Source organism: Hydra viridissima, unplaced genomic scaffold (genome assembly GCF_058129835.1).
Source record: "Hydra viridissima isolate aposymbiotic clone 2 unplaced genomic scaffold, HvirCarnegie_v1 scaffold_5, whole genome shotgun sequence".
NCBI classification, from domain to species: Eukaryota; Metazoa; Cnidaria; class Hydrozoa; order Anthoathecata; family Hydridae; genus Hydra; species Hydra viridissima.
Window position 1 is genome coordinate 11,454,876 of NW_028324304.1, and position 20,567 is coordinate 11,475,442.

The following is a 20,567-nucleotide window of genomic DNA, read 5'->3' on the forward strand; positions in this document are numbered from 1 at the left end:
GAGAAACAACACAAAACATCTTCTTTTCTGGATGCTTGGCATATTGTTCAATGTGTCTGGGTCGTATAGGCACAACCACGAACAAACTGCGACCGCTGGCTTTGTCAGAATATTAAAGTAAAGCTAATATTTTCAATCTTTTTCTTGGTGTAATGTCCATCTTTGTTTATTTACTTTTTTAAAATTTATTTAACCTTCTAATACTCAAAGTTAAATTATAGAAAACGTAGAATAAACAAGTAAAAAGAAAAAAAAATGCATGATGCAATTAATTTGCACAATACTGTACACTCTAAAAAAAAATCTGTTGTATACAACGAATTGGGTAACAGATCAATCCGTCGCTATTGCACCAACGGCTTTTCCGTTAAGTTAACAGATTAAAGTTTTAACGGATTGAAGTCCGTTGATATTTTTCCGATTAAACAATCCTTTTAAATAAAGGAGTTATTACGTTAGTGCATCAAATTATCCGCTGTTTTTATTCAGTTAAAATAACGTTCTTGTAGGGAATAATCAGTTAAAATCACTCCATTATAATTAAAGAAGAATTAAGCCACATAGTATTGTAATTTGATAACAAAGTAATCCTTACATTTTTTAAAATATGGATTATTTCATTATGATATTCTTAATACATATTGGTTCTTACCATTATAAATGTAATAATTACCACCCATCTAATACAAGCAGTACTAATTATACAAACTACCATGGTTGGGAGAAATATAGTGCTCAATTTGTTAGCAAGCTTCAAAAACTCTTTAACTGGACATTGAAAACTAATCAAATATTTGTAATAATGTAATTCAGTACACAAACTTTTAATTACAATCAAAATAGTTTTTAAATATATTTTTAATAGTCATTATATTTGAGGTTATAAAACATCTGTATAAAACACACACACCCATATGCACAATAGATGTTTAAACTAAACCAATTGTTAACAAACTAGGTTTTAGGTTTTAACGCTGCTGTTCTTAGTACATGTTTCACGCTTCAATTCCAGCAACGTGTTGTCAATTCCTAAAGGTAAATATAACATAAAATACAATAAAGAAAATATGGAACCTAAATTATATAAATAGTATGAAATGAAAATAAAATTTTACAAAGTACCTTTAAGAAATATTGCTATTGCTAATTCCTGATTTATAAATTGATAATAGAAATTTTTTTACTTTTTTTATTTCCGATACCATTTTCTAAAGATAAAGTTCGATGCAACAACTAAATAATATCTTTAATAAAAATGTGTAAAAAAAGATAATCTTACCTGATAACTGAAAGGTTCTATAATTTCTACATACTTCAAAACCTGTCAGGAAAAAAGTAGAAAAAAAGGTCTCCAACTTAAATAACGATTAATTAAAACAAAAATAAATAAGCTCACCAAAAGAGATGCAAATAACAATATCAGAATTTCAATTTGATACCACATCCCTCGTGTCTAAGTAGTAAATTCTAAACGAATATAAACAAGGCATACATAAACTTAGTTGTACCTAACCGAAATAAATATCCCCATCAAAAGAAATGCAAATCAAAATCTAATTTTTAATTTTACAACTAATTTAAACTTACAGCGTGATATTGCGTACCATGTTTCTAAAATAGCAAGTTATAAGGATTTAAACAAGCCATATAAAGATAATTGTGTAACTCACCATTTAGTTTACACTAAAACTGTGTAACTACAAAAAAGCTGGCAAATTAAACTTATTGCAACAAACCTTTTATCTACAATGTAAATGTGATTTAAAGATCCTGTAAACAAAAAATATTGTTAACAACTCATTTTTTACAATATTTGTCTGATGTAACTGACAAATTTATTTTTAAAAAAATACAATAACAAGGAACAAATAACTGTAATACTTGAACATGATTAAGCCATTGTAAGCTGATGTCCATGTAAGTCCTTAACTTGCTTAAACTACATATTAAAGCTAAAAACATATAAGATAATAATACAAATATTAAAAATTATAACACATCTATATATTTTTTTATAGTTAAATGATTATAAAAAAAACAACTTTTTTGGTAAAAATGATGGAGTGACGTTAAGAACAGATTCTTGGATCTAAGGATAAAATCTGTTTTTAGGGTGTACGAAAGGGTGTTCCAAGAAAGGATACCCTGATATGTAATGGAATTTATTCCATGTTTAGTTGTCTGTTTTATATATTAGGTACGCGGAAATCGCGTTTCACGGAGCCGATTTTTGTGCTAAAATTTTGTTCCACGTTTTTTTCACTTTTTTTTAGGTAGCGTCAGACAAACGTTTTTTTGTGGTGTTTTTTTTTTAGAAACATATATAAACCTAGATATTTTTCTAAAAGAAGAAGGGTTAATCTTAATTTTTATGTGGCTTTTAATGTATGGTTACTAATTTTTATGGTCCTGAAAATATAGTGTATGTTCTCACATTAATTTATAGTAGAAGAAATGTCGAGCCCGCTTTTTTTATTATTGATTTAACTTTCTACATGCAATTTCTAAGCACATGCCAATTTTCAACGAAAAAAAAATGGGAGCAGATAGTTTACTATGTGTTATTCTATAAATACCACTTTTTTTAGGTAGCCTTAGGCAAACGTTTTTTTGAGGTATTTCTTTATAGAAACACATATAAACATAGAAGATTTTTTGAAAGAAGAAAGGTCAAGCTTGATTCTTATATTTTTTAAAAATATGGTTGCTTAACTTTTTTATGAATTTTTTTGCTTACAATTTTCCATGAAAATTTAGTCGATGTTCTCACATTAATTTCGTATCGAAGAAATGTTGAGCCCGCTTTTTTTATTATTTATTCTATTTTCTACATGTATTTTCTTTTTGCCTGCCAAATTTCAGCCAAAAAAAAATGGGAGCAGATATATAACTAAGAACAGCACTTTTGGTACCTTATTTCTGTTTTTATGAATTTTTTTTCGGTAACAGCGAACTATAAAAATACGGGGGCGGATAGGGGGGCCAGTTCTTAGAAAAACATTTTTTTTTCTTATTATTTTGGTTATTAGATAACAGTAAAAATGGAAAATAAAGAGGTTCAAAAATATATAGATTCTTTACCAGATAGTAAGCAATTTTTTTTTCATAATTATATTATTGCTAACTATTTTTAAAGACTTTATACTTAAGATTATCTTACTAAGATAAACAAAAATAATATGGTTTTTACATTTATGTTATTGTTTTAAAAATAGTTAAATAATTAAAAATCAAACCAGTTTTAATCTAATATTATTAGATTAAAACTGTATTATTAAATATGGATTATTAAAAATGTATTAGTAATACATAAATGTAATAATATTAGATTAAAACTGCTTTGATTTTATTGATAGATAAAAGTATCATTTCACAGATTCATTAAAACACCATATAAGTATAAAAATTTGTTAACACGCAAATAAGTATTAATAATACTTATTTGTGTAATAACAAATACTTTGTTAAGAATAAATTATTTTATGAGATGTATAATTTGCTTCTTTCCTTCTAATTTCTATAGAAGTCTACAAATTAAATTTATATTGATTTCTTCTTAACAAACATATTTTTTAGTGTTTAGTTGAAAAATGATATAAAAATTACATTCATCTTCTTTTATCATTTTCCTGTTGTATACTACTTCATCCTTTAAATATTAAATAAATATTTATACAAACATGTCTAATATTTGCTTCTTGTTTAGATCATAGCACTATTATTGACGATTTCTTGAGATTTTGTAAGTATAGTTCCCATAACATTTTTCCATTAACTCAATGTTTCTAAGGTTTTTTTTTAAATATAAGATATAATTATTATTGTCTATACCTTTTTTTATTGATGTACATTATATATGTTTATTGTTTACATAAGTATATACCCATTCTGAATGTTAGCTTCTTGTTTATTTACATATAATCTTTATATTTTAATTTTTTAATTGTTATTTTTTGAACTTACTATTGACAATTACAAGGTGTTATTTTTTCTTGTACAATTTTTTTGTTACCTTTAGTTGAATCGACAAGGTCTACCATTGGTAAGTTTGTATATTATAACTTTTGTTATGAATCATAATAACAAACGTTTAAACATGTGTGTCTAGATTTAACTCATATTTTGTTTAATTCTCCTTTCATTACTTGCTATAGTTAGTAATTTTGAAAACCAGTAATTTCTATTCTGTGAATATATTTAATGCTAAACTTCTGTTTTTTTTTTTTATGCGGTGTCTTACTCCTTTTTTAACTTTAGAACCATCTTCATCTGTTACAGTTGGTAAGTTCTAAAAACCTGTTATGCATTCCTTATCAAATACAACATTTGTTTTTTATAACAATCTTTTAACCTTAGTTCCAACTTTAACTACAACAAGTGGTAACTTTAAAAACTATTACTTTTTAATATGTGTATGCATTTCTCAACAATTGCAATATTTATTTTCTATTAAAACTTATTAACCTCAGGAACATCCTCATCTGCTACTATTGATATATTTTAAATACTTTACTTTCTAATATCTGTAATCATTTTTTCATCAATTGCAATATTTGTTTTTTATTACAACTTTTTTACCTTAGTTTCATTGTCCTCTGCATCAAGTGGTATGTCTAAATAATATTACTTTTTAATATGTGTATCCATTTGTCATCATTTGCTATATTAATTTTTTATTACAACTTTTTAACCTTAGGACCATCTTCATCTGGTACGATTGGTAAGTTTTAAAATTTTTACTTTCTATTTGTGTATGCCTTTTTTTATCAATTGCTATATTTTTCTTTTTTAAACTTTTTTTACCTTAGCTTCATCGTCCTCTACATCAAGTGGTATGTCTAAATAATATTACTTGTTAATATGCGTATCCATTATTCATCATTTGCTGTATTAATTTTTTATTACAACTTTTTAACCTTAGGACCGTGTACATATTCTACGATTGGTGAGTTTTAAAAATTTTACCTTCTAATTGTGCATGCATTTTTTATCAATTGCAATTTTTCTTATTACAACTTTTTAATCTTAGTTTCATGTTCATCTGCAATAACTGGTATGTCAAAAAACTATTACTTTTTAATATGTGTGCGCATTTCTCAGCAATTGCAATATCTTTAAATGACAACTTTTTATACCTTTAGTTCCACCTGCTCAACCTTCTGCTGGTAAATTTATGTATTAAAAATGTATCTGAATGGTTATCAAATTTTTATTATTTCTATTAACATACACTGTTTAATACATTTATATTGTGCTCTCATTTGAATTCTCATAAAAGGAAAATCACTAGCAATATTAAAATTTTTACTCTTATTAAAAATTTGTTTACCTTTCAGTGATTTATTAGTCAATAATTTTATACATTTAGATAAACTTTAACAAGTAAAAAATTTGTATTAAGTGTTACATAATGCCATTTGTTACTAATATAATTATTATTTATTTGCTTTTAGAGCTGTTTATTTGCTTTCTCTCTGTTTAAGACAGCATTTTAACATTTTTTGTGAAAATTGTTATTAAATTTTTTTTTCAGGTTTATGGCGGCAGGGGGAGGGGCGGCATATGCCCCCTCCAAAAAAGGCAATTTTATACACCACTAGTTACTATTTTTCAAAGAATTAAAGTATTATATTTTTTTTTTATAATTTACTCATTTTAGTAAATATTACAATATTTAAAAGAATGAAATTTTGATAGGGTGTGTTAAACCTTACCCACAACCTAACACCCAACTTTAAGATTGACCTGTTATACTCGCTAGTGATGTAGAATAAAATAATACCAACATGTTATTCATAAATATTATCAGTTTCATAAAAAAAACACTCTTTTATGGAGAAAAAGTGTTTTTTTGTGAGGTGTTAGTGATGGATTAGCACTCCCTCTGGAGCCCTTGATGCGCCATTTACCTAGAAAAAAGTTTAAAATTAAAGTCCATTTTTACACCTATTTTTTGATACCAAGTTATAGATTTTTGAATAAGAATTGATAAAGTTATAACAATTTATGTAAAAAAAAAAAATTTTTTGACCACAGTTTTATCAAGAAACCCATATATCGAAAATTTGCTACTAAAAACGTCATAACTTTTTATAGAATTGTCCGATTTTCGTAATTTTTTCACCTTTGAAATACTGTATTTGAGGGCTTTCTAATGATATATAACATTCTAGTATTTGAATAATTTAAAAAAATCAGTCCACGTATATATATAGTATTGTAGAAATTATGTTAATATTTCCAGTAAGAGTACTCAATACAGCGTAGAATAAGTAGAGCGAATATACTATTATTGTTATTATATAAACTAAATAATTAGCTTGGTTTATATTACATTACTTAAAGTTTCACGCAATAGCGATCATCAGATGTTATAAAAATTTAAATCTGAAAAAAAGAAAAAAAATTAAATCAAGAAAGAAAAAAAAAAAAAAAATTGCAAAAATTTTCAGCCGTAAAGTTTTTTCTACACGCATTTTAAATATTTGAATGCATGCAGTTAAAAGATTTTATTTAATAAACATATATTATATTTTTGATGAAAATCTACCAGGTTTTTATAACATCTGATGATCGCTATTGCGTGAAACTTTAAGTAATGTGATATAAACCAAGCTAATTATTTAGTTTATATAATAACAATAATAGTATATATATATATATAGACACACACATATATACATACATACACTTGAACAAAATAAAATGAAACTAACTAGTGGTAGTTGAACTTGCAGCTTGATCTCATCAGGAATTATTGTTGACTGCTGGCTTTCATAATGTTTTCTTAACTTTATGAAACTAATGAAAACTCTGTTGCATTTATAAAAAGTGCATTTGACTTCATGTAAATTTCGAAAATGAGAAAAAAGGATATGTAATGATGAAAAATATAATCTACAGAGGAAGCACTTTATAACTTTTTTCGGAAACCATTTTAAAAAAAATTTTTTTTTTCCAACGGATTTTATTATTTAATTCGTTGAATTAATGGAATTTCGAAGACAACGTAATTTCTTAACTTTATTCCGTTAATTTTGTTGTTTTTGGAAACGAATTACTTCGTTAATTTAACGGAGACACGCAATCCGTTACTTTTTCTAACGGATTGTTTTTAGAGTGTACTACTATTTACTAAAAGATTATCCTACTAAAATTATTTACTAAAACAATTAAATCATAGTGGTTGTCAAGGGAATTTGATAAAATCTTGAACTATCCACCAAAGTCCATAATAGTATTTTGAAATTTTTATTTTTAACAATTTTAAAATTTAGTTTTCGGTTAAAACTCTTTCAACAAAAATGCTTGAGTTCTTAAAACTTATATAAATCGAAAATTACAATTGTTAAAATTAGGATTATTTGTCTAGCATTGATACCGAACAACGAATTTGATACACACAAGTGTAAGGCAGTTTAGTGTTAATAAGTTTGACCAAAAATGATCTGAATAATAAAACGGCTCATTTAATATTTAGATGTTCATAGTGAATTCGTATTAATTAGTAATCATGTTGTGCTTAGAAACGACACTTAGTTCACTAACGAAAAAGTAGAAATTCAATAAGTTCAAGTGGCAAAACGAGAAAAGGATATAGTTTAAAAATTTTGTGGAGAGAAAATGAAGATTTCAGCGGTGTTCCTTTTAACATTATGTCTATGTATAGATATTGTGCGTCCCGTTAAACACCGACTTGAAGTGCGAGCGGTGGATGCCCAACCTGAACCTGAACCTGATACCAAAGCTTCAAGTGATTCATTCGAGGCACAAGCATGCTTTGCAACAATTTTATTCGCAGGTTTGGTTGCAAGTTTGATGATACAGTAAAGATTTGTCTGCTGATTTTTATTGCTGAACTTCTAAAAAAAAACTTTTATAAACGAACTATACCGTTAAGTTTTGTTTCACTATGAACGTAATAATGCTGCAAATACCAACGCGATTTTTGTCGGATTCGTTGCACTGTTTTACTTTAAAATGTAAATTTGTTCTTTTTCCTAAAATCTTGTAACTTTTTTTTATAAACAAATTTTAGATTCTTTCTCAAACGTATCAATATTTTAAAAGAGCTTAAAAAGCATGTACCCTAAACTTAATAGCGAACTTTTATAAAAGCGATCTTTCAACAAAAAAGACATGTTAAAAATCTATTTTCATTCAGGTATATAAATAAATATTTACAGGATTATATAAGAAAAAGTATACACTTGTGTATTGTACACTCGTTTATGTATTATGATACATATGTATAGAATATATATAGCTTATAATATCTCACCATAAACATACTTTATCACGCCTTATTATATAATTATCAGATATAAACATTATATAAAACGGGTCAGGTAAAAAACACTGTATTTACATTTATAAATATATCACTCAGTCGAGAAACAAAATGGTATTTTTTTTTTATTGAAAAAAAAAATTGTCAAGAAAAACGAAAAAATATAATATGCTAACTGCTTGAGATTTGTTTTCATTTTTGACATTTTAAATATTTTACTCAAATCTTTGAGCGGTACCATAATTAAATCTTTGAGTGGTCATAATTATCATAATTATCAGTGAGAAAAATTGGAAGAGTTTTTCTGTATTTTTTCAAAAGCTCTACGAGTCGTAAGTTAGGTATTCTGTAATAATCAGTGAGAAATTGAAAGGCGTCTTCGCTCATATCAGGATAGAGCCGCCCTTTTCCTTTGCCGAGACAATCTAACAGCCCTGAGCTATTTACTGGACAGTAGAAGCGCTTTTGGCTACTCCATCTATGTAAAAATAAAAAACAATTCAAATTGGAAAACTAAAAAAAAACGAATGAAATTATATTAGAAGATTACTTTATCAATCGCTCAAAAGGAAAATGAGAGATGTTTAGAAAGGGTGTTAACTCTCTCATCGCTACATGGGGCTTGTGACGTAATTTCCATCCATCCATAATATAGATCTAAAGGAGGAAGAGTAGCAAATAATCAAAAATTAAATTAAAAAAAAAGTTTATTTCAGTATTAACAAGAAAATATAGATTTAATAAAACATTTCACTACTGTCCCTTCCAAAACTCTCATTCAACCTGCATACCATAGGTACTACTCACAAATATACTCATCATGCATTCTAAATTTAAAACTATAATATCAAGCACTCTTCCTCTAAAGCATTCTTGCTTATTCAAACTGCATCTAAAGCGCACCTCACCTTATTATCCAACTGCATGTAATTTACTTTTATTTTCATCTAATTTGAATCTCAAAAATACCCCTTAAATTTTTAAATCAGACAACTCTTTATAAAAATCCTCAAATGAGATCAAAGATAGTCTGAATCCCTGATTGATGCAAAAAAGTGATTATCAATCATGAGTAATTTAAATTTTAAATTAAAAAAGAGAGAGACATTAAACAAAGGGTTCTGCTACAAAAAGCAATTATGATAAATTATCATGAACATTTTTATGTAGATTATTCATAAAATTATGAGTATTGTACTAAAAAAAAAATTTTCATCAAGGTTTATAAAGCAAACTTACCTGATCTGGAGAGTAATATTGCAACCAACGCTCCAAACTCTCAGCATATCTTCCTGGAATCAAACACTTACCACGAAGTAATGAAAATAGAGTTTCATTTATTTCACTGTTATTGTTTATCACTCCAGTGACAACCTCATAAAAAGTAAAATTTTGTGTGATGACGTCTCTTTTACTGAGCATATGCTACAAAAGAAAGTTAAAACAGTTTATTTCTGCCATAAGATGAAAGCAGTAACAATTTCTTAATGTTAGTGTGCATACTATCATTAAATGAGTTTATTTTTACCATAAGAACACTATGCTTGTTATTTCAACAATTTTGAAAAAAATTTCTGGATTTTTACTGACATTTTCACAATTTTTTATAAACTTTTAAAATTTTTTTTGTAAATGACATTCTTAACATTCTTTTAAAAGCCAAATATAAAGGTTGAAATGAAAAACCAATTTTTGAAATTTTGAAAAAACTCAAATTTAATTTGTAAAAGTTTCCCTTTTTCACTTATTATATAGGCTACAGTTTGATCTTAAGAAAGAATATTTTAAATTATTGAAATACTGTTAAATGAAGAAGTTAGAATATGCTGTGTACTATATATGTAATCTAAAAACCCAAAAAACTCACATTCCCTGTTTTCTGTGCATCTTTCATGTAAAGAGTATGCTTAACAGTTAATTTAGATTTTAAAATTGTTTTGAAGTTTATATGCAAAATTTATTTAAAAAATAATGATCATTGATACCTGGTACCACGAGTAGGCTCTTTCTCTTGGATCAGTCAGTATGACAATGAGCTTGGCATTTGGAATGAGAGAATAAGCACGTAGAGGAGATTTTAAGGAATCAAAATAATTTGCAGATTTTTCAAAATACAATATTCCAGGAAGCTTATCCTCATCAGGAAAAAAGTCCAAATACCTGATAAAAATATATTATACATTTACTTATTTAATTTTATACTTAATCAAACTAATTCAGTTGGAATAAGTACAATATTAAATAAATATATAGTGCTTAAATTAAACATAACTATTCAATTCTATAATTCTACAGAAACACAAAAGTTTTTTATAAAACTCAAAATGTGTTTATAAAATTGTGATGCATTTAATTTGCATTTCAAAAGGCATTTGAGGCTAAAATCAAAATTCATCATTGGGGAAATCAAAGCAAAAATCTTTGAAATCAATGCAGATAATGTGATTTTCTGCAATATCTTCTTTTATTGTCCTACATTGGTGTATTTTCTACCTGTTATTTTGTTTCCTTGTTGATTATTGCAAGAACCAAACAGTGCCTGCAATACACTAATAGAAGATAATAAACATAACACTAATAAAGATAATAAAACCTAACCAGATCAGAAAACAGGGTTGACCTGATTACAAAACAGATGATTTAAATGATTTAGCCTACACAGATGTGATTCTTACCAAAAATTGCAAGAAAACAAGAACTCTAAAAATATCTTAATTTCATCATGACCTATGGTCAACACATAGATCAACATAGAAATGCAGCAATTTATTTAAAATCTAATCTTTTAAAACTTTAAAAAAAAAACATTTAGGTTTTAAATTTAGAAGTTCAAATAAATAAATTTAGTTCAAAAATTTTTGTGAAGACAAAAACCTTTATGTGCTTGATTGTGAAAGTACCTGACCTACTTCCACATGTATAAGTGTTAAACCTAACATTCCTGTTAAACAACTTTTTGAAGTGTAGCAGTTAGAGAGCATTAAGAAAAAAGATATTAATATGTATTCTAACTGCTATCAACCAAAAGGTCCTGGAATCAGTCATAAATGTAGAAACAAAAGAGAGAAAAAATTGTCTTCTGTCATAAAAGCTAGTTTACCAATATATAAAATAAGGGTAGTTTCTAAAAATCCAGACTGACTTTACCTAACTTTTAAATACCACAAGCTAAATTATTTTTTTTCTTCATGTTTATATCCACTTTAAAACTCATTTAATTCTCTGTAAGTTAAATAACTTGTTTATAGATAATTATCAAAACTTTAAAAAAAAAAAAGGTGTTTAAGCAAGAAGAGATAAGAGAACAAATTTACAAGTTCTATTTGATTAACAAATTGCAAGGTAAAAAGTTCACAGTAGATCACTTCAATACTGAACAACTTCCAAGAAGCACTATCTATGATATAATTGAACATGCTGAGAAAAATTCTGGACACAAAAGAGTGCAAGGAGGTGGTCTTGTGGCCAAAATCATGACCCCCAAGATTATCAAGTGTCTTAAAACCATGTTTGACCACAGTGACCAAGTTTTGATGAGGTAAGCTGGTCAAAAATTTAGATGTACTCATTCACATATCTTTAAAACTCTTGCCAAGTACAATGTCAAAAAAATTGAATGTCACTGACATCAAAACTTATACAAAACATGAGATTATTGATCAACAAGAGAGCCAGAAATAGTAAACCAAGACTGGCATTAATCATCTTTATAATGATTTTCCAGGAAAATTGGACATTCCTTGACAAGTCAAGAGAAATATCACCTAATACTCCAGTGACAGAGACAAGACTCAGCCGAGTGTTAAATATTGCAAAAAATACAAGTTTGAACCCAATGTGTTCATCTATCTGGCCAATTCTGACAAAAAAATTTTTGAGCAATTTTCTGTCTTCAGTGATCTCACAGTCAACAAAGCCATTTATGAAGAGGATCAAGATATCAAGGGGAGATTACATATTTTGGCCAGATCTGGCATCATTACACTATGCAAAAACCATGACCAACTTCTATGAAACCCATGACATCGATTTTGTATGAAGGCAAAGAAAAGATGTGAAGCAACTACAAACTAGAATAAAATTTTGTCTGAAAAAAATTGACCTTGACCTTGTATTTTCACTTTTTGGATCAACTCGTCTTAGAGTTGGCTGAATCTGAAGAAGCTGACTGATTGAAGATAAATCTATATGAAATAAATAAAAACTAAAAACTAAATTCAATAATACTTTTATCTAATCTCTAGCTTAAAAACAAATGGAGTAATTGCCCTTGAAAGTCAGCCTAAATTTTTAGTAAACCACCTGTTAATTATCAAAAAAATATTTCTAATTAACTTATTTTTTAATTTTTTATTGTTTTTTTAAAGATTCTATGGCAACTAAAAAGGGTGTTCAATAAACAACCAGCAAAGTTGAAGCAAGAAAAAAGAAAGAAAACAAATTTATGATTTTTATTTGACAAATCCATTTTGTAGCTAAAATATCACATCTGACATAGTCAGGTATACTGAAAAGGATTCTGGACATGAAAGAGACAAGGGAAGTGATTGATTTGCCAGAAAACAACATCCAGTGCCTAAAGAACCATGTTCAGCCACTGTGATGGTGTTTCATGAAGGTAGGTTGCATCAAAATCTTGATGGAGCTCAGCAGTGATTAAAAAAAAAACAAAGGCAAACTGAAAACTAAGAAGCGAACTCACAATAATTGCAATTACTTATATCAAAATACTCAAAGAATACATAAATACAAAAAATACATGATTGATGAGTATTATTTCACTTTTGAGCAGAATCAGGACTTATAGCAGGCAATAAATACTGAAAAGGTTAAAGACTATACTCATATTATATATATTTCAGTATATTCTAGTTTAATCTACGCTTAGGAAAAAATGATGCTTTTAAATTTCTACAATAAAACTCTTTTTTTCAAATACCCAAAGGAGAATTTCAATTTTTGGGAAATTTTTATGCCTCATATTGGTATGTGCATTTAGAAAAAATATCTCACAAAGGTAAGCACAATAAAATCTTGATTTTATTTAGTTCCTGAGTAAAGTTATAAATTCAAAAGAGGAAACTTAATAATTGATATTGAAAAACTGTTTTTTTTTTTGCATAAGTTTTTTTCTTTTTCTTCCAGCAAGTAGTTGATAATCTTTAGAGAAAAATGACATTATAACAATTAAACAAATAAAATATAAAAAAAGTCAAAAATTAAATTATGTCACTTTGTGGCCCTTAATGGTTTCTTTGTTAAGTATTGATTATTAAAAAATTCTCTTGATGTAAGAGAATGTGTAGTCTTTTAAAATAATTTTCTTACTTTGTCATATATAAAAAGGACTAATGAACTGAAAACTATTTTTTAAAATTAACACGGATTTCAGTTTGTCCTCTTGCAAATTAATATTTTTTGTATTAAAAAAAAGAAATCTTTTATTCTTTATTGTAAAATCCATTAAAAGTTTTAGACATTACAAACTCATATCAAGTTAATAATTTAATGGCAATAAATGATAAAAAGTCAAAGCTAAAAGTAAACAAAGAAACAAAACAACAAAAGAAACAAAAGGAGTCTTAAATCTAACCAATCCAGGCCCAGAGCATAATTGTTTCGATTGAAAAACTGTATCTCTTCAAAAGAGTTGTTACTCAAGCGGTTATGTTTCAGCACATCCTCTTGTAAACTTAGAAACTTGTATAGAGCTGTTGTACCAGTTTTCTGAGGACCAATTATTAAAAAATCAGGAAGTCGAGATATACGGGATCCCTCTCCTTTGCAGTATTTTACAGTTCCTGCCCATATCTTTTGATGACGCTTGTCAACACATGGGTCCTAAAATAAAGTTAAACATCTTAAATAGTAATTTCCAGGAAAAATTGAGAATTTTTAAATTTATAATCAAACACTAAAAAAAAAAATTAACAAGAAGAATATTAACAAGTAAATAAATTAGAAATATGTTTTAGGGACATTAGTAATAAATGTATCTGCCCTGAAAGACACAAGCCTCAAATCTAGGTTTGAGCCTTGAGCAGAAGAATCTAGAAGTTGATGAGCTTCAGAAGCTAAAGGTTAGAATGCTATGAGTTGAAATTCTTCAGTTTTTTTGTGTTTTAATTTTTATCAATTACCTTAAGAACTTAGATAAATGTTTGGACATTAAATTTTTTTCTTAAAAGACTAAAACATAAAGTTAATAGTAAAGAATGAATTAAAATACTACAAAAAATTAATTTTATGCAAAAAATATCTAAACTAATTTTTTTTTTGCAGTATTTTAGTAAAGACCATTTCTCTTTAGACCAACTTCAATTCCTCCAATCTCTTTTGAGACTTTTTTAATGACCAGCTTCCTTTCTTATTCTACAATTCAGTCAATTTTCACCAGGCATTCTATGATAGCAAGTTTAGTTTTTTTCTGCTGTCAACTTTGATACTTATTTCAACAATAAAGATTACTCTTTAACATTTCAAACTATTTTCAAATTTGACAGACTTGCAGAAGGTTAAGCTTGCACGTTTCTGTCTAGTATTCAGCCATGGTTTCTTTGGCTGCCTTTACTCAACTTAGTGCTTTAAAGACATTTTAAAGAAAGCCTCTTCTTTTATGCATTGTTGTGTGATGACTATTTTTGATTTTTTTGTTGTTGTTGTTGTTGAACTGATATCAAACTTGCACATTAGATATTTAAAATCAAGTGCATTGTTCCTAAAAGATATTGAGTAACATCACAAAAAATTTGCAAGGAAATATTTCTGAAACAACAAATACTTTACTGGAAACTTTAGTTGCTTTGGTGGTGCTTTTTTGCACTTGGATGTAAGCTTATAAAAAAAAAAAAAAAAGGGATTCTAGAACAATGCTTGTAATGATCTTGACACAGGGAAATTTACAACTGGGTCATTTTAAAACTGAAACAAAGTTATCATCACATCATTGAAAAACTGTAGCAGCTTCGTCCAATCACCTATTTAAGCTTACAAATTTAATTCATAACTACATCATTTTTGAAAAATAAGCAATTTCAGGAATTTTAGCACATGATTACAAACACACACATACATTTGAATAAAACTTACAGTCCATAGAGGTTCAGCCTGTCTTGGAAATAGATCAAAATAGCGTTTAGCTAACTCAACTGGTTTGTCACTTAATAGTTTAATATTTGTCCACTTTTCAATGAAATTAGTTACATTTGTAAACAACTGTATGGCAAGTCGCTCTTTAAAACCATAATTACATGCATGTGTCATGAAGACTGTAACCTAAAATTTATACAAACTTTTATTAAAGAAATTTATACAAACTATAACTTTTATCAAAGCAATTTTAATCATTTTGTAATCAATCAGTAAGTTATTTAATCTTAAAGTTATTTAGTAATCAATCAGTAAAAAACTTAAAATTATTTTATTAAAATTATTATCAAAGTTTTTTTTTCATTGAAAATTTGCTTCAGTCCAGATGATAATAAAAGTATGAAACACATCAACTATACAACACAAGCAAAAAGTAAACAAAATGGAATAAAGGTAGTTTAAAGGCAGTTAAAAGTTTTGTATTGATTTAACATCCTTTTGTTTATCATCATGTTGTTCATCATCATGTTGTTCATCATCATGTTGTAAATTATCTGGTAATTACAACAAAATAAGGTGGAAAAAAAAAAAAAAAAAAGAAAAAAGTTAATGGTTTTTTAATCATTACCATAGTTGTCATTAGTAGCTTTTTATATATCACCATTAACATATTCTATTACTTAAAATGACCACAACTCTTTTAAAAGTTAAATTAAGCACAACTAATGAAAATAAAAGGTTATGAATAGTGAAGTAGAAACTGGCAAACTCAATTTGAGCAAAAAAAATTATTCATAAAATGTTATTTACATGCTCTCTATATATACCTAAAATATCTAAACTAAATGTTTTAAAAAGAGAATCTTAACTCAAAACTTATGTATTTCTAAAATAATTCTTCATTGCCAAAGAATTCACAAGTTCCACTGTATTTTAACATTATTACATTATAAGATTATTATATACATAATCATTCTACTGTATTTTATCAGATATGTAGAACCATAAACTTATCTAGCAAATGACTAAAAACAAATGTTAACTTTCATATATTTAATTTATAATTTTTTACATGAAAAATTTATTTAAAATTTATGTAAAAATTTAATGCCACTAAATTAGCTTGTATATTTTAGTCTACAACACTGTTAATGATCTTAAAATAACTTACTGGATTGAAGACTATACTCCAAAATAACTCTCCACCATGAGCACTTTCTGAAAGCCAGTTTGGCCCTTTAGGATACACAGCATTGTGAAGTGTCTTTGTAAAGAGACCACATGTCTGTCGAGGAAGAACCTTGATAATATTTAACATATTTTAAAATTTACTGCCTATTCATATAAGTAATACAATTTATAAGTGATATACGCAAGGAGTGAAATAAACGATAAATGAGATGAGATAAATGATAAAAGATGATGAGATATGTACATTACTCGATACTGTGAACCCTAGTTCCATTCTTGGTCATTATGTTTAGATAACAGATCTATTATCTAATGAAAACTAGTAAAAAAATAGCTCAATAATCTAGTAAAAAAGTAACACAAACACTTTGCAACTGAAAAGGTTTGTTCCATTTATGGTCATAAATGTTAGTTAACAGATCTATAATCCAGTAAACTAGGCATACCATTATATCTTCATGTATAAATCCTGCTCTTCTCCATGCAGGATATAGAGTAGGATAGCTCTCAGTTGATGTGGCCTTAATATCCCAAACTTCTTTCCAAGCATGGTAGAGAGGTGTGTGTACAGGATAAACACCAGAATGATGAGGTGCAACAGAATAATTTGGATCAACTGTTATGCCATGATCCTAAATAAAATAAAGATAAGTAAATATTGTTAAAAAAATGTTCTCAAACCTCAAGCAGGTAGTAAGAACAAGAAAAACAAAAATATTTTAAAATTTATGACTCATACAACAGCAAACTTTTTGTTTATCTGAAAGTCATGAACTAATCTTTTCTTGGAATATTGGTGTGGTTTTAGATGAGCATATGTATGACAAAACCAGCGAAAATTATGAGCACTTTTTAAAAGAAGTTCATCACCCTCTCTTTCTGATGTCATATTTGAGTTATTAAAAAACTTTGATGAATATCCCAAGTTAAAATAGAAGCCTGGGATGTGCACAGAGAAGTATTTCTGGGCCTCAACAAGTGCCTAAAAATAGCAAAATTATTAAAACATATTTAAATTGTTTTGAAATTTCAAAGATTTCTTATATTTAAATGGTTTTAAATTGTTAAGAAAACTTAACTATTGAGAATGTTATCAGATTAGTTTTTTACTTTAACAGGCTAAAGGTTTATTGCTTAAATAAAGCCAATATAATACCTCTATATCACTTTTTACTAACTTTTGGCCAGTTGCTCCAACAAAAACATCATCAATGTCAACTTGTATAAATCTTTCTACCCCAAATCCAAGCACACCATTGGATAGAGTCATTAGGGAGTCAACAAGAATTAGTTGATGCAGCCAAGTGTTGTCAAAAGAGGTTCCAAACAAAATTTTTTGAATTCCATCATTGGTCCCTTTATCAAAGAGCATTGAAATAACTTTATAGCCAGTACCATTCTTATAAAGATCGTCATCCAAATCTTCTCTGGGATGACTTGGTGAAAACTTCCAGTAAGCCATTGGTTCAAAGGATGGGTCATCAGTTAAAAATATTGAATGGTGTTTTTTATCAGACCAGCCTGGTAAAACATTTCCTGGCTTTACTATTTTATAGATTGAACTACAAGCTATTTCAAAATCGTATAGTTTCATTGCACCAGATTTTATAGACACTGGTATTGACCTTAGTTGATAAAACTCACTTATTCCATAAGCATTTGCTTGAATAGCATCTGCAAAAACTATAATACCAACTTTAAAAGTTTTACAGTGCTCATTTATTATATTTCGAGTCCATAGATCAAGTTCATCATATAAAAGATGATTAGTAAATATAAATGTGTGATAACGAGCATTTCCAAACTTGTCTTGCAAGCGAGGAAGAACAAGGAAGTTATCTTCTGGTCGATTCCATGTCACAAAATAAAAACTTATCTTAAGTGAGTTTAAGATAAATTTTAGAAGCTTTATTGAAGCTTTATCTTTATTATAGTAATCAGTAGTAAAGATAAGTACAGAGGGGACAATCTCTGGTATGAAATCTGCGTCCTGATACTGATGCATTACAGGCATAATTTTCTTTGGCACTGATTTTGAGCGAGAATAAAACGGGCTTTCAAGTAACTCCACTGTGGAAAACTGATTCTCCTTGAAATTAGAATTTATCTCTCTCATAAACGAAGGATTTCTAACATAGATATTTGAAATAAAAAGAAGTAGCAAAAACGTTAGCAAAACACAAACGAATCTTTTCCTTGTTTTTGGATATAAACATCGCATGATACTAACATGTTGAGCAAAGAATCTCATGCACATTTTGGTGCTTTTAAAAGTTCATTGATTAAAATAATTTATAGCCTTTCATACAGCAAGGCATACTGAGATCTCTTATCTAGAAAAAAAATTTTGAATTCACACGCTGCTCAATTTTTTGTGATAATTCAAACAAGGCTCGCATTTTCAGATGAGCCTAATTGAATTACATTTGGATAATTGGTTCCGTATACACAATAGAACACGAAATTTGTTTTAATTAAACATTTAGGCGGGTAAAGACGTTTAAAAACTATTTTTAATCTGAAATACTGGTAAAATTTCACATCCAAGTAAATTTTACTTTTTTAAATACTTTATGGGTCTTTAAAAAATCATGAAAGTGTTTTACAGACAAGAAATATTTATGAACTGATTCATAAAAATTTTTTGCTTCGCAATTTTTTTTCTAAGGATTGCCACACGTGGCATAATTATGCAGAATTTTTGCTTTCGAAGATTTAAAAACGCAGCTATCAAAAATTAAGAAGATTAATTGCACGCTTAAAACCCAGCGGTAATAATGACCGCGATAAAAATTTGGCAAATAACGACAATTCTTCTATTGCCCGAAGATGGTTTGGAAAAATGAAACAGATCGGCATCATGTTCTTACGTGTAACTTGTTCTCATTTTATTTCCAGATAATGTAAAACCATCTATAAAGTGAAGAATAAAATTTTTTACTTAAGCAGATTTTATTTGTAGTAATGAGTCAAAAGAAAAATGCTAAACGCCGAAATGTTTTAAGCAGAACTTTTGTTTGAATTGTTATTAAATTTCTTTTTCTTTTTTTCTTTCAGCAATTTTTCAGTTCTTCTATTTTTTGTTCTGACATTTTCCCCTTTTGACTTGTTTCTTTTTATGTTTACATTCCGGTTTAATCTTTCAGAATGTTTTTCTGAGAAAAAAGCATTATGGTCATTGTATATGTTTGGTGCCCTTCATTGTTTTGTGTCGATGTGAGCCGGTAAAGCTATTTTAAGATTTACAATCCAGGTATAGGCCTTCAACTCTCATTCGTTAGTCATCACACAGATATAGTTAGGGGTTAACAATGCTATTAAAAATTTTAAGATTGGAAGAAAAGCAGCAAACTTTTTCTTTGAAGCAATAAAAAACCTGGTATATACACTTTTCAAGATTTAACATTTGCAGAATATTAAAATCAGCCATCATCAAAAAAGCATGAAAAACTTATCTGTGGAAAAAAAAATTGTGAATATGATATTTAAATATGTTTTTCTCAAAATTTCAAATTTTGATCTCTCGCCCATTTTATCTTAATAACCGTATGTCCAATTTGCATCATATTTTCGACAAATCTAGCATTTCAATTAAAACTGAAATTTTTCAATAGAGTAAACGAAGCTAAAACTTGGTTTTAATTTACGAGAGTGCTTTCTGTTATTGGCCGATAAAATGTTTTCTTTTGATTGAAAACAATTGTAAACTGACTTACTTGCTAATCTGTTTTAAAGTTCATTAGAGATGAGACCAGCGGTTTGGTTTTCTTTGATTAAAATAACAGTTATATTAAGTTAACAAATTAACTAAGGTTAGTTTAATGATTTTACTGATTTTACACATTGTTTATTAAATCTTCTAACAGTTAGGGTTGGGTGGGGCAAGATGCCCCCCTTAACAAAACTTTATCGTAAATAAAAAATACTTTTACATTTTCTAGTGTTTTTTCTTTTTAATATCAAAGTTTACTTTTAAGAGAAGACATTGGTAAGATAA

General features: G+C 27.6%; 2 protein-coding genes and 1 long non-coding RNA gene across 12 annotated transcripts; 1 reads left to right on the forward strand and 2 right to left on the reverse strand.

Moving 5' to 3' along the window:
- Positions 1-699: 699 nt before the first annotated feature.
- Positions 700-6,908, reverse strand: LOC149888674 (uncharacterized). 2 transcript variants are annotated; one of them, XR_016452472.1, is made up of 4 exons: positions 1,588-1,861; positions 1,397-1,467; positions 1,280-1,321; positions 700-1,029 (listed from the first exon to the last, which is right to left on the reverse strand). It is a non-coding gene; the product is annotated as an uncharacterized LOC149888674 (long non-coding RNA). The 2 variants fall into 2 exon arrangements; XR_016452473.1 differs by lacking the exons at positions 700-1,029; positions 1,280-1,321 and adding exons at positions 1,882-1,952; positions 6,717-6,908 and having other exon boundaries at positions 1,343-1,467; positions 1,588-1,770.
- Positions 2,412-8,051, forward strand: LOC149888675 (uncharacterized). 9 transcript variants are annotated; one of them, XM_090087315.1, is made up of 12 exons: positions 2,412-3,087; positions 3,707-3,742; positions 4,019-4,042; positions 4,258-4,281; positions 4,357-4,380; positions 4,584-4,607; positions 4,697-4,720; positions 4,809-4,832; positions 4,922-4,945; positions 5,030-5,053; positions 5,142-5,165; positions 5,534-6,274. In XM_090087315.1, exons 1-12 carry the CDS (start codon positions 3,042-3,044, stop codon positions 5,620-5,622), a joined length of 387 nt encoding a protein of 128 aa, XP_089943441.1. In that variant the 5' UTR covers positions 2,412-3,041; the 3' UTR covers positions 5,623-6,274. The 9 variants fall into 9 exon arrangements, 8 of the variants coding, with proteins under 8 accessions (XP_089943441.1, XP_089943442.1, XP_089943446.1 ...); XM_090087312.1 differs by lacking the exon at positions 5,534-6,274 and adding an exon at positions 7,670-8,051 and having other exon boundaries at positions 2,673-3,087; XM_090087316.1 differs by lacking the exon at positions 5,030-5,053.
- Positions 8,052-8,142: 91 nt separating this feature from the next.
- On the reverse strand, positions 8,143-18,988 carry LOC145189059 (bifunctional heparan sulfate N-deacetylase/N-sulfotransferase 3-like). The gene is made up of 10 exons (XM_090087307.1): positions 17,727-18,988; positions 17,310-17,552; positions 17,017-17,202; positions 16,551-16,679; positions 15,380-15,565; positions 13,884-14,131; positions 10,276-10,450; positions 9,530-9,715; positions 8,841-8,947; positions 8,143-8,768 (listed from the first exon to the last, which is right to left on the reverse strand). Exons 1-10 carry the CDS (start codon positions 18,825-18,827, stop codon positions 8,534-8,536), a joined length of 2,796 nt encoding a protein of 931 aa, XP_089943433.1. The 5' UTR covers positions 18,828-18,988; the 3' UTR covers positions 8,143-8,533.
- Positions 18,989-20,567: the final 1,579 nt, after the last annotated feature.